Genomic DNA, 14,722 nt, shown 5'->3' with positions numbered 1-14,722 from the left:
ACAATGCTTCTACAACACAAATAAATTCTCAACATGTTACTACATACTCAACCTGTGCTACATCATAGGGTTTCTTTTTTTTAAATTGGACTTATGATTCCATTGGGGCAGGGAAATCTGGATGAGGAAAACTCCTACCAGGCACATCAGCAACTATTCTGCAAACTAATCTTCTGAGAGGCGTAGAGACTTTTTCAGAAAGTCATCTGGCCAGCAGGGGTTTACAATTTGAGCTGAACACAGGTCTTTGTGCTCTCTCCTCACTAAGATGTACTGCCTCCTATAGAGGCAAGAAAAGGTTACATTTTTACCAGGTGATACAACATGTATTTAAGTCAAAGACCTAATCTTAAATCTTAAAGATAAGGAAACATTCAATGACTTGCCCATGGTTACCATGGTAATCAGAGACAGACCAGAGATTTGAACCCAGGGCATTTTACTCCAAATGCAAGGCTCTTTCTTTCCACTGTACCTTGATGCTACTAATAACTGAAGGAATCAGAAGGCAAGTAAGAGATGGTACCTCAAGTGAACCCTGAAGGAAGATGAGGGAGGGAAGGAAGGAGGAAGGATAGGGCAGTACAAAAAAGAAATTCAGGAAAAGAGAACATGTGAAGGGGAGAACCATGGCAAAGGTGGGCTAAACTGAACTGTGGAGATGAAAAGAACTGATGTGCTGCCCTTGAGCAAAAGGGTAACAGTGAAGAGTTCTGAACAGGGACAGGGCCATACTTTTGTTTTAGGAAGAGAACTTTGGAAGCCATCTGAAAGATGGATCAAAGATGGGAAACTGGAAGTATTTGTAGTTCAGCTGTGTCTCACTGTTGGTGACCCTATCTGGAGTTTTCTTGACACAGGTACTGGAGTGGTTTGCCATTTCCTCCTCCAGTTCATTTTATAGATGAGAAAACCGAGCAGACAGGGTTAGGAGACTTGCCCTGGTTCACACAGCCAGGAAGTGTTTGAAGCTGAATTTGAACTCAGGAAGATGAGTTTTTCTGACTCCAGGACCAGTCCTGTATCCCCTGCACTGGAAGTATGGAGACCATTTTAGGAGGTTAATGCAGTAGGTACCGGTAGGAAGGGCCTGAAACAGTAGTGGCTATTTGCAGAAGGAGAAGGTGACATGGAGGCAAACTAACAAAACTTGACAATGGACTAGATATAGAGTGTGATAAGAGGGGGAAAAAATCGAGAATGATTAGGGGATTGGAAGACTGGTGAAACCTTCAAAAGAAATGGGGAAATTTGAAGAAGAGGGTCTACTAGATATGTTAAGTGACATCGAGGTAGAGCTGTGGGCTGAGGATTCAGAAGAGAAATAAAACTTCAGCCAGATAGATTAGAAATTACTGAATTTATGTAAGCAGACATGATTACCAAGGAAGGATGTGAAAGGGACCCAGGACACTGTTCTGAGGGGCCACCTATGCTTGGGGAATGATTAATAGATAATGATGAATACAATTAAGACAGATGGGAGAAGATCAGGAACGAATAAGACAAAAACTATAAACAGAGACTATCAAGGGAGAAAAAGATGGTTAGTTATGTTAAAAGCTAGAAAAACTGAAGAATCATGGACTGAGAAAAGAAAAATGTATTCAAGAGCAATAAGGATGCTTGGCAAGAGATAGAGAACATAACAAAATATAAAATAAATAATTTTGATTATTTTAAATTGACAAATGTACAAATAAAACTAATATAAACAAAATTAAAAGGAAGCAACAAACTGGGAAAAAAATTTTATAACAAAAATCCCTGACAAAGATCTAATTTCTTAAATTTATAAGCAACTAAGTAAAATGAACAAGAAATCAAGCTATTTCCCAATTGATAAATGGTCAAGGGACATGAATAGACAGTTTTCAGATGAAGAAATAAAAACTATCAATAATCACATGAAAAAGTATTCTAAATCTCTCCTGATTAGAGAAATGCAAATCAAAATAACTCTGAGGTACCACCTCATACACACCTGGCAGATTGGTCAATTTGACAGTAAAGGAAATGTTCATGGGGATATGCAAAATTTGGACACTAGTGGAGTTGTGAATTGATCCAACCATTCTGGAAGACAATTTGGAATTATGCCCAAAAGGTTTTAAAAGAATGCATACCCTTTGATCCAGCAATACCACTACTAGGTTTGTAACCCAAAGAGATAATAAAAAAAGGGTTATACAAAAATATTTACAGCTGTGCTCTTTGTGGGGGCAAAAAATTGGAAAATGAGGGAGTGTCCCTCGATTGGGGAATGGCTGAACAAATTGTGGTATATGTTGGTGATGGAATAATATTGTGCTGAAAGGAATGATGAACTAGAGGATTTCTATATGAACTGGAAAGACCTCTATGAGCTTAGTGAAATGAGCAGAACCAGGAGAACATTGTATACAGCGAGAAGTCAGTAATGAGAGAGATTTGACTTTTACTGTGAAAGGAAAGAAAGTTCTATGATGGAAGCTTGAGGGGATAGGAGGGATCAAATAAAGGTTTAATGTGGAAGGAAGAAGTTAAGGCATAGCTGAAGGAAGGCAGAATGACGGCAGCAGAAAGAGAGAGAATGTAAAGACAAGAAAAAATTATCAGAAGAGGCCAAAGGCCTGAAGGAGGCTGGAGGAGAGGAGAACAAAAGCCTGAGACTGGATAGGAAAGTTCTGTGGTGTGGAATAGGGAAGATTTACTGTGTAGCTATGGAAACAGATACATGGCAAGTTTCCCAGGAAGAGGAGGAATGGATATAAGACTTCCTTTACTTTGGCTCTTGTTATCATGCTGGCATATGCCCACTTAACTCCAATACTCTTATATTAACCTGAAGCTGTTTTCATCCTTCTAAGCAATGGATTCTTTGAATATCACGAGCACTAACCATTCCCTTCACCCTAACTCAGACAATCTCCATTCACTGCATGGAAGCATACAATGCATAACTGTCTATGACTGGCTTCTTGGTAGGAAACCAAGTTGGAAATAAGTATAATATACTCAATCAACAAAAAATTGATTATTTATAGAATCACAGATTTTGGTCTGAAAAGAGGTAAAGTACCTTGTCACACTTGTCTCAAGCACAAGCTGGATTCAAACTCAGGCTACCTGATGTTAGGATCTGATTTCAGTTTGGAACCTCCAACCCTGGAGCTGAGTTAAACTCAGTGAGCCCACACTCTAAGTGACTAGCTCCAGACCAGATGCCAATCAGTCATCGAGAATAGTGATCTTGCCATTTTATTTTTCTATCCTCAAAATCTCTTCCTCCTCACCCAATTCTTTTAACCATCTATTTTGGTAAGAATAACCCAACCAAACTATACTATGATTCCACTCACCATCACTGTGACTTCCCAGTCCACAAATCTTTCTGGAGGATCACCACCTCTATGTCCTATATTCCCTTATTAGAACATAAGCTTCTTGATTGCAAGAACTATCTCACTTTTGTATTCATATGCCCAGCACTTAGCACAATGCCTAGGACACAAGTGTCTTAAAAATGTCTTTTTGTTCATTCCTTCATTCTGCCATGGAGCTTTATGATATTGATGGGCATTATCCTACTGGTGATCAGATATGACATAGGTCTATACAAAGTAAGACAATACATAAAGAGCTGGGAGGGACAAAAAATTAAATTGGTTCAATTCTATGTTCTATAGATGAAGAAAATGAGAGGGGTCATAATGGTAGTTAAGGAGCAAAACTGGGATACAATCACAGGTCCCCAGATTTTAAATTCAGCACCCTACTTAAATTACACTTGATGTGTTCAGATCTCATTTTAAAATAGTTTTAACAAATGTTAATGTACAATTCAGTCATATTTCAAAATTTCTTCTCCCCTAAATCATTCAAGTGACTTCTCTTGGATTAATATTCTTAAATCTTATGACTTACTCTTTCATTCTACCTTAGCTATACAGAAAATGATAAAATTTGAGAGATAGTAGAGAAGCCTGGGGGAAATCTAGTTCAACCCATAAACAAAAGCTCTCTTTGCTGTATCATACCCAGAAAGTGGTAATCTAGTCTCTGTTTGAAGACCTCCAAAGAGGGAGGTACACCCCACTGTACAAAGAAATCCATTCTACTTTGGGATAGCACTCATTGCTATGCTCTGTACTCCCCATGCTCCTGGTTCTGACCTCTGGGGACAAACAGAACAAGTCTGATCCCTCCCACAGGATAGTCCTTTAAAATACTTGAAGATAACTATCAGGGACCCTTTGAGTCTTCTCTTCTTTAGAATAACCATGTCTAGATCCTCCAACAGATCCTAATATGCCATGGGCTGAAGGTCCTTTATCATCCTGGCTGTCCTCCTCTGGATGCTTTCTAGCTTATCAGTGCCTTTCTGAAAACCTGGTACCCAGAACTAGGTATGATGACAGGACACAACCTCCTCTTTACTTCTATAAACTATGACCTTCTTAATGCAGCGGCTCATAATTGTATTAGCTTTTTCATCTAATCTATCAGAGCACTGATAGGTATAGCCTAGATCACACCTCTAATCAAAGGTGTGCCACTTCTCCATCTTGTTCTGCTCTAAGACTGTCTCTCCCAGTGTCTTAGCTCACTTCAGTCAGTCTCCCGTTGCCTCTAATTTTTCTTCTGTAAATATTTTCTCAGAAAATGAAATAATATGGAAATGGATTTGAGTGATAATATATATATGTATAACTCAGTGGAATTGCTTGTCAACCCCAGGAGGGAGGAGGAGAGGGAGAAAGCATGAATCATGTAACCATGGAAAAAATAAATAAAAATGCCCCCCCCCCCCCCCCTCCATTTTATCAAGCAATTAACTTTGCTCTGACTTGCTTTTCTTTATCCAACCCGGACACCACTGTTACCCAGTTTAATGCTTTTCCTCTACTCTTGAATCCTTTATCCCACTGTTGCATTACTGCTCATAACTTTTAAAAATATAAGCCCTTACCTTCTCATAAAATTGATACTAAGGACCAATTTTTAAAAAACCCTTAACTTCCATTTTAGAATCACTAATGTGTATTGGTTTTAGGGCAGAAGAGTAGTAAGGGCTAGGCAATGGGGATTAAGTGATTTGCCCAGGGTCACACAGCTAGGAAGTGTCTGAGGCCAGATTTAAACTTGGGTCCTCTCAACTCCTAGAATGGCACTGTATTTCCTTTACAACCTAGTTGCCCCCACTACTCATATCTTGATAAAATACGATCCTAGATTACTTCCACCACCTGCCTCCTCTACTCCAATATATCCCACTGAAGTCACCCAATTGACTTGATTGAGTATATTACAAATTTGTTATTTTACCACAGCAAGAAAATCCTCTTCTAATTGATACTCTAATATAGTGGTATCAAACTCAAATAGAAATAGGGATTACTACACTATACATAAGGATCCGTGTGGATCACAGTTTTAAAAATATATTATCTGTTTTATTATATTCTTAATTATTTTATTAAATAGTTTCCAATTAAATTTTAATCTATTTTGGGCTGTACTCGGAAGTAATGCAAATTACATGTGCCCTATAAACTGTGTGTGTGATACCTCTGCTCTAATCCACTCTCCACTTGGGGATGTTATAAAACCTTCTCTTTTTTCCTGAAACCTTTTATCCCTTCCTTCCTCCAACCTCCTCTAAGGACCCTGTCTCATATTATACTGAGAAAATAAGAGGTCAATAGCTCTGAGTTTCTTTTTTCCTCTTCTTCTCATCTCAAAATTCCTTGAGATCATTCCATTTACTGTGTATTGGTTTCAAAGCAGAAGAGCAGTAAGGGGTAGGCCATGGGGGTTAAGTGATTTGATCAGAGTCACGCAGCTAGGAAGTGTCTGAGGCCAAATCTGAACACACTCTCATCTCTGGGCCTGGCTCTCTGTATGTGACATACAAGTTGGTCCCAAAGACTAAAGGGACATAATTTAGAACCTATCATTCATTAATCAAAAATCACGGTGGGGGAATTTGGGTAGATCAGTGGATTCAAGCCAGGCCTAGAGACAGGAGGTCCTAGGTTCAAATCTGGCCTCAGACACTTTCCAGCTGTGTGACCCTGGGCAAGGCACTTAACCTCCATTGCCTAGCCCTTACCACTCTTCCACCTTGGAACCAATACACAAAACTGATTCCAAGAGAAAAGTTAAGGGTTTTTATTTAAAACAAATAAACAACACTACCTAGTGATATGTGTAGAGTCAGGGCATTATCTCTAGACTCAGCTGTCAAGGTGGCAAACTTATGGCCACATATCCACAACTCCCCCTGCTTCTTGTCTCTGTCCCTTATTAAAGTGACTGAAGCCCCACTTCTTGTTGCCATCATGGCCTTTCTTGGTTAGTATCCAAAGAATCAAGCATGCCCATCTCCTGAATTATCAATTCACCATCCCTCTCACTGGAACTTTCTGTGCCCTAATCAATTTCTTTACCTGTAAAATGAGACCACTGCCTTTAGTCCCTTAAAGCTCAAAATCTTATCTCTTCCTAATAAGAACATAGTTACCATTTGAATTCACATGCTTATCACCTCTCAATTAGATTATCACAAAAGCCTACTAATTGGTTTCTCTGTCTCAAATCTACCCCCGATCCACTAACTTTCTATTTCATTCTTTAGGTAGCTAATGAAGTGATTTCTCATAAGTGTAGCTATGACCACATTATGCTCCTTACTAAATAACCTACTGTGGTTCCCTATTGCCTCTATGATCATATTATAATCAGTATGGAGTTTAAAGTTTTTAAAAAAAAACTTTCTAGTCTCAAAGTGTATTAATATTCTTCCTAATATCTGCCATCTGACTAAACTGGGCTTCTTATTCTCTTCTCATTCTATGGCTTTCTGTCATGTCTGAAATGAATTCTTTTCTCATCTTCTCCCAGAATTCCCTCAAGCATTACTTTCTAAAGGAAGTCTTGAATGATTCCTTAAGGTGCTGGTGCCCTCCTGCCTTTCCTTGTCTAAACTGCCTTGCTATTGTGCTATCTAGCCATATATATGTACAAGTTATTTCCCAGGAGAGAATTTAAGTTCCATGACAGCAGAGATTTCCCTTTTACATTCATGGAGCCAACAGGGTCTTGTGGGCATTTGAGAGATGTTTGCAGATTCATTAGTTGACTGCTAAATGCAACATGACTGTACATCAGGAATAAGGCACCTACATTGGGTCTCCAGATCTTATGTGCTTGCAGGCCGTCTGTATTACAGATTCACAAGCTTCATTCAAAGCTCTGTCAATTCGATAATCTGCACCAGGGTCAGTTTCTTGAATCAGTGTTTGAAGCTAGATGAGGGTAATTTGAAAAAGTAAAAAAGTTACTGAGTAAATAGAGCAGATTGATGCCAAATACATTTACTATCATTCACATAGTCAATGTCAACATCACTTTGTTTAAATGTTATTGATTAAAAAAATTTTTTTTACATGACCTTCATTTCCCAATATTTATCTTCCCCTCCCAGAGAACCAGCTCTTCAGGCAAGGAATAAGAGACAAAAACCAGCTCAGCAAAAGAAACTGATGTTTCAACAAAGTTCAACATCACCTTGGTGTTCTATACCAACAGTATCCCTTTTCTGCAAAGAAGGGAGAGTGTGTCTTCTTAGTTCTTTTGCAATCATTTCCTAGCATTCAGATTCACTTTGTTCTTGGTCTTTCTATTTATATGGTAGCAGTCCTTGGGTGGGCAGCTCTGCTGCTTTGATTTCCTTGCCTTTTCATCAGTTCATGTACCTTTCCCCTCACCTCTCTAGATTCTTCATATTGACTTATTTAATATATTCCATTACATTCCTACATCAAATTGTGTTTGGGCTGTTCCTCAATCAATAGGCAGCTACTCTGTTTCTAGTTGTTTGCAATTTTAATAGGTCAGAATTACAAAGATGACATACTCCTAACTTTGATTAATTTCTAGTTGCTACCAATTATCTTCTCATCAGTGTCTCTCTAATTCTGTATCTTTTGTTTTAGATGTGGTAAAGGTCTCTTGCCTATACAGACTGAGTCATGTCTGAACTGCTCTTCCAGCTTTCATTGGACAAAGCTGTAGAAAAAGGAACAGAGTGCTGTGTGTATAAAGTAGATGGGTATAGAGCAGTCAATAACCAACAAGCACTTACAAAACACTATGTGCCAGACACTATACTAAGAGCTGGAGATACCAGAGAAGGCCAAAGACAATCCCTGACTTCAATGAGCTCACAGCTTAATGGAGGAAACAAAAGGAAAACATATACATACATATATATATATACACATACACACACACAGGATAAAAAGGAAATAAATAAGAGAAAAAAACACTAAAATTAAGAGGGGATTGGGAAAAGCTTTCTATAGAAGATAGACTTTTAGATGGAACTTGAAGACAGTCAGGAAGTAGAAATGAGAAAAGAACATTCTAGGTTGGGGGGGTGGGTGGGAGGGATAGCTAGAGAACCTACTCAGATCTGAGTTATGGATGAACTTGAATCAGCCCACAGGCCACTGTCACTGGATTGAAAGAGTATGTGTCAGGGAAGAAGGAATAAGAAGACTAGAAAGGTGAACAGTAGATTATAAAGGGCTTGGAGCATCAAAAAGCATTTTGTCTTTTGTCTCAGAGGTGACAGGAAACCACTGGGGTTTGGGGGTGGGGTGGAGGGTGGTTGGTGTTACATGATCATGTCTATGCATTAGGAAAACCACTTTGATGGCTGAATGGATGATAGACTGGAGTGAGGAGACTTGAGGCAGGCCAATTTTCCAGCAGGCTACTGCAATAATTGGAAATGTTGTGAAAAGTGAAATGGATTAGGTCTTGGATATGGGAAGATGGTGTTGCCCTTACATTAGTACAGAAAGTAAGAGAGGGGAAGGTTTAGGGGTAAGAAAGAAAGAATTCTGTTTTGGACAGGTTGAGTTTAAGATGGATATTCAACTAGAGATGTGTGAGAAGTTGGAGATGTGAAATTACTGAGAATTAGCAGTATGGATATAATTAAATTCATAGAAGCTAATGAGATCACTAAATGAAGTAATACAAAGGAAGAAGAAAAGATGACCCAGGACAGAACCCTGAGGGCCACCTAGAGAACTGGATGATGATCCAGACAAGTAAACAGAGAAGGTGTAATCAGGTCATAGAAGAACCCGGAGAGAGTGATGCCTTCAAAACTTAAGAGGGAGTTGGGAAGACCTGGGTTCAAATGTGGTCTCAAGATACATCCTAGCGGTGTGACCCTAGACAAATCACTTAACTACCAATGTCTATCCCTTACTGCTCTTCTGTCTGAGAACCAATGCACAGTACTGATTCTAAGACAGAAGGTAAAGGGTGTTAAAAAAGAACAAAACAACCTAGAGTGAAAAGTAAAAGGAGACAGTGATCACCAATGTAAAAGGCTGCAGAAAGGTCAAAGAGAATGAGAGGTTGGAAGCACACTGTAAAGGGCTAAAGTGGTGAAAGGAGAGAAAGTGGAGGCACCCAGTATAGAAGGCTCTTTCAAGGAGTTCAGCCACAAAGGGCAGAAGAGATAGAGAATGAGAATTTGCAGTGAGTGATCAAGAAAGTGATCAAGGGAGGTTTTGAAGTTGAGGTAGATATGAGGCATACTTATAATAGGAAATGAGTCAGTGGACAGAGACTGAGAATAAGCAAGAAAGCCGGTAAGACTGAGGGGGAAAACTGTTGGAGGAGAATAGGTGGAATAGGATACCTGGATAAGCAGTAGGGTCAATCTTGGTAAAGAGGAAGGTAACTTCATCATGGGAGATAGGGTGAGAAGGGTAGAGGGCCCTCGAGTGATAAGAGATGTGAAGATGGAGGTTGCAGCAAACAACTCTTTTTTTAAAATATAAAGCCAAGTTATTAGCTGAGAGAGTGGAAGGAGGGGTGGTTAGGGGGAGGTCCGAGAGGGACAATGAAACCCATTTCTGAAATGTAGATCTGGGTAGAGAGGCTGGTTCTGAAGAAACAGGACATGGGCTAATGAACTGGATGTGGGTTTCAGTTGCACTGCATATTCAGAAGGTATAATCATAGAGAAAACCAGGAACCAGAGGGAGGAAGCATGTTTGATAGAGGGAAAATAAGAAATGATCTGATCATTAGTGTTTATTATTGACTTTCTGAGTCTCATGTGGACAAAAAGGAAAGAAAAGAACCTGTTTGAGAAAAAGACCACAGATCCAGCACAAAGGCAGGAATGTAATATGAATGTAAAAAGAACTTCAGTTATCCAGATATCTACTAGCTTTTTCTCTGCCAAAAGCAAAGCAGCTATTAACTTCGTGACCTGTGTTACTGATAATTTCATCATTTAGAATATGAAGGAATATCAAGAAGAAATTCTATTTTGGATCTGATTCACACTAACAAATAGAAACTGGCTCCTGGTCTGGAAATAATGGGAAACTTAGTGGTATAGGGAGGAATAGAACAGAAGGTATAGGCTACCATGACAGTACTAGTTTTTGTAAACAAAACAATGCAAACAAAAACCCATATTTCAAAACACTCAGAGAAAAATTGGGTAGAATCCTATGAAGTAAAAGAATTCAGGGGAAATCAATCCAAAAGGGTTGTAAGAATTTTAAGAATAAAATTCTCAAGACACAAAGGGAAGAAATTCCAATGAAAAGGAAAAAATACAATTTGCCTGAAGAAAGGAATGTGGGTACAAAGAGAACTCATACACCCAACTGAGGTTTTAAAAAAAGAAATGTACAGAAACTAGAAGTAAGACTAGGGAAAAGAAGATGAATGTAAGATTGGGTCAGTTCTATAAAAATAACTTACTTGAAATCATTCCTCAATTAAAAAACTCACGTGGTCATATTCTCTCAATACCTAGGATTCTGAATTCCAGGCTATCATTATTCTAAAACCATTCTCTCCTTTGCCTGATTCCTTATTTTCAACCCCTTCGCAAACCCAATCCCACCAGTGGCCTACTTAAAAGCTACATATCCCTATCAATGTGTTCTCTGGAATGCCTGATCCAGAGCAAACTAGAGTCCATCTTAAACTTTCCCCCTTTCTTGCTCCCTCCATCTTCTTGTAGTCAATGAGAACTAACTCCCTTATGACACAGCTTCCATGGTCATCATTTCCAGCCTTCACTGCACTTTAAATGAGACCCTGGACTCAAGATGGTAGTGGCAGAAATGGAACATTCCTTGTTCCAGATTGTTACTTCAATGCTCTCCCTCTACTATCATTACTAAGTAACCACCTCTCTTTTGGGGTTCACTGAAAACATATCTTTTCCAAACAAGATTCTGGTAGCTGTTATCTACTGATTTCTCAGACTTATCTTTACATAAACAACTGTTCCCAATTCATCTCAGTCTTCTCCAGAAAACTGCCCTCTTTTATATCTCCACTCTCTCCTCTCCAATTTCTCCCTATCTCTTGGCTGCTTCCTTGCTGCTTACAAACAGGCACATATCTCCCCAGCCTCAAAAAATCCTCACTTGATCTGTCCATCCAAATTCTCTCATCCTCCATCTCTCCTTTATCTCTCATATCTTTGGCAAACTTCTGAAGGATAACTACAATTGATATCTTCATTTCGTTAACTCTTATTCATTCAAATTCTACAGTCTAAATTCTGAACAAGGTATTCAGTTTTATCAGCGATCTTTTAATTGAAAAATCCAGTAGCTTTTTCTAAAACCTCATCCTTATGGATCCACCTATAACCTTTGATTTTGTCAATCATTCCCCTCTCCCTTCAATCTCTTCTCTGAAGGATTTCATGAAACTACTCTATCTTGGTTCTTCTATATATTGGACAGCATTGCTGAGCCACTGTTAGTGATATCTGAAATGGAAGAGGTACCACAAGACAGAATGACAAATATCCTGATTTTCAAAAATATTAAAGACAAATTATAAATCATAGGCCAGTAAGCTTGATTGTAATTAGGAAATTTCTGGAATGAATCATTAAAGAAATTGCTGATAGATGCAATGATGAACCATGACTCTAAAGGTCTATGTGGGTTTCTTTTTTTTTTTGCTTTACAATTTTCCCCCCAAATGTGAGGTAGGGAAAGATGTAAGGATACAAAGATAAGTAAATGCTTGACTAATTCAAATTTTGAAAGGGAAAAAAGACAGGGAGAAGGGAGAGACACGCAAAGAAGCATAGTCAGTATCTAGAGAAAGTAGCAGCAAAATTTAAAAGTCAGCAGAGCTTCATAAAGAACAGATGATGGCACATATTTTTGGACACTACAAATTTTTTAAAATAAATCTGTTATGGTGGTATTTTTAAAAATCCTTACCTTCTGTCTTAGAATTAATATAGGATATTTGTTCCAAGGCAAAAGAGTGATAAGGCCTAGGCCAGTGATGGCAAACCTTTGGCATGGGTACAAAAGATGGCATGAAGCACAGGCTCTGTGAGCACATCCTACTCCCCCTCCCCCCACCTCTCTCTCATCTTGAGGGGGGGCAGGGTATGATAAAAGATCTTGGGGGTGGGATGGAGCAGGGCCTGGCACTCCATCTCTGAAATGTTCACCATCATTGGCCCAAGCAATGGGGGTTAAGTAAATCGTCCAGGGCCACACAGCTAGGAAGTATCTGAGGCCAAATTTGAACCCAGAATCTGGCTCTCAATTCACTGAGCCATCTGGCTGCTATTTAAAAAAAAAATTAAAAAAAAAATTCCACCATAACTATCCTTTATGCTAAGAATGGGAAAAGAGATAAAGAATAAGAGTAGCATTGCCAAAAGGAAAAAAGTGTCAGTGAAGCATTTTTTGAAAAATAAACAGAACAGAAAAGGAAAGCTTAGAAAGTTACATGTTAAATTTATTATATACATAAAAAGAAAATAATCTGTATACTGTACAGATTCACAGTTTCAAGTATACTTTTTTTCTTATTCTATTATACATGGACATGCTGTTTGTCCTTGATGCTTAAGTTCTGAATATTTTTTTTAAAGGAACATGTCAGGGACAGCTAGGTGACTAGGCAAAGAACCAGGTCTAAGGATCAGGAGTCCTGGTTTCAAATCCTGCCTTATATACTTCCTAATTGTGTGGACCCTATGCAAATTACTTACTCCCCAATTGCCTAGCCTTTACCACTCTTCTGCCTTGGAACCAATATTCAGCAGCAATTCCAGATAGAAGTATTAAAAAAAATACATTTTTAAAAATTAAAAGGTAACAGGTCACTCTAGGGTAAACTAATTTTCTTTTTTATTAAGGTTATTAAATCAGATGATAAGGGAAATTCTGTGACTATAGTTTACCCAGTTTACCTAGAATAAGCAAAGATTTTGATAAAACATCTCATCATACTATTCTTGTGAAAAAGTTGGAGAGACATGGATTAGATAATAATATAATCAAAATAGACTTAAAATTGGTTGGATGGCTAGAATCAAAGAGTATTAATGGTTCAAAAGTCAAGGTGGAAGAAAGTTATTAGGGGACCACTGAAGGGATCTGAGTGTGGCCTTGGGATGTTTAGCATTTTTATCAATGACAAAAGCACCGCTGGTATGCTATAAATTCTGCAAAAGATCCAAACCTGGCAGAAAGATAAACAAAACTAGGATCCAAAGGGACCTCACAAATGAGACCATCCTGAATCTAACATGATGAAATATAATAGGGATAAATACAAAGACTTGCAAAAGATCAATTTAGTAGGTATCTATGTGTTTGAAAAAGATCTGAGAGTTTCAATTAACTTTAAGCTTAATGAGTTAGCAGTGTAATGAGAAATTTCAGTTTTTGATTAAAAAGTGGTACACTTGTGGTTAGAGGTGGCTTCTAGGCTGTGACTATTAGTGCTTTATTATATCAGCTGAAAAAGTTAATGCAATTATGCACCACATTAAGAAAGGTCATAGCTTCTAGAAATAAGGAGGCTGGGTCCTATCAGAAGCCTCTCATAGTATCATGTCCAATTCTGGGTACCAGGTTTTCAGAAGGGCATCCAAAGGAGGACAACCAGGATGATAAAGGGCCTTTAGCCCATGGCATATTAGAATCAGTTGAAGGACCTAGACATGGTTATCCTAAAGAAGAGAAGATCCAAAGAGGGACATGATAATTATCTTTAAGTATTTAAAGGACTATCATGTAGGAAGGATCAGACTTGTTCTGTTTTGTCCCAGAGGTCAGAACCAGGAACTTTAGAGTCTTCTTGTCTAAAACACTAGGAGCTTAGGTGACACACACAAGGTTACAAAGAATATGTTAGAGGCTCCTGGTTTCAAGTCTAGCTTTTAATCTACAATGTCATGCTGCCTTTCGAGTCTACTAGGTGCCCCCCCCCCACCCCAACAGAGTACTAGGTCTGGAGTGAAAATGATATGAGTTAAAATCTGGCCTTGGACATCTACTGGTGATATAACTCTGGGAATGTCATTAACCCCTGCCTCAGTTTCCCTATCTGTAAAATGGAGGTGATAATAATAGCATCTATTTCTCAGAGTTGCCATGAAGATTAAATGGGATAATATTTAATAAAAGATAATAAAGTGTTTAATAAATGCTTATTTTCTTCCTTCCTTTCTAGGGTAACAAAATTTTTTCCTAAGGTAGTCTGGAATCTATTTCAGAATATTAGATTCCAATAAAAGTTGTATGTTAAATATGTGTGAATAATAGCCAAGCTGTAGGCTAAGGTTTGAGGGAGGATAGAATGAATGCACCACAGACAAAAGCTCTTCACATTGCACCAAAAGACAATAAATGCCTAG

The 14,722-nt window shown here is 38.4% G+C and overlaps 1 protein-coding gene across 2 annotated transcripts in view; it reads right to left on the bottom strand.

The window, feature by feature from the left end:
- The window catches only part of GLG1 (golgi glycoprotein 1), a 174,720-nt gene that overhangs the window by 36,744 nt on the left and 123,254 nt on the right, over positions 1-14,722 (bottom strand). For both annotated transcript variants that reach the window (XM_007477507.3, XM_007477508.3), the window contains exon 9: positions 7,168-7,289. In XM_007477507.3, coding sequence (XP_007477569.1) covers positions 7,168-7,289 — 122 coding nt within the window. The remainder of the gene's footprint in view (positions 1-7,167; positions 7,290-14,722) is intronic.

The sequence above is a fragment of the Monodelphis domestica genome, chromosome 1 (genome assembly GCF_027887165.1).
Source record: "Monodelphis domestica isolate mMonDom1 chromosome 1, mMonDom1.pri, whole genome shotgun sequence".
NCBI lineage: Eukaryota > Metazoa > Chordata > Mammalia > Didelphimorphia > Didelphidae > Monodelphis > Monodelphis domestica.
This window is presented reverse-complemented; position numbering and strand designations above follow the sequence as displayed.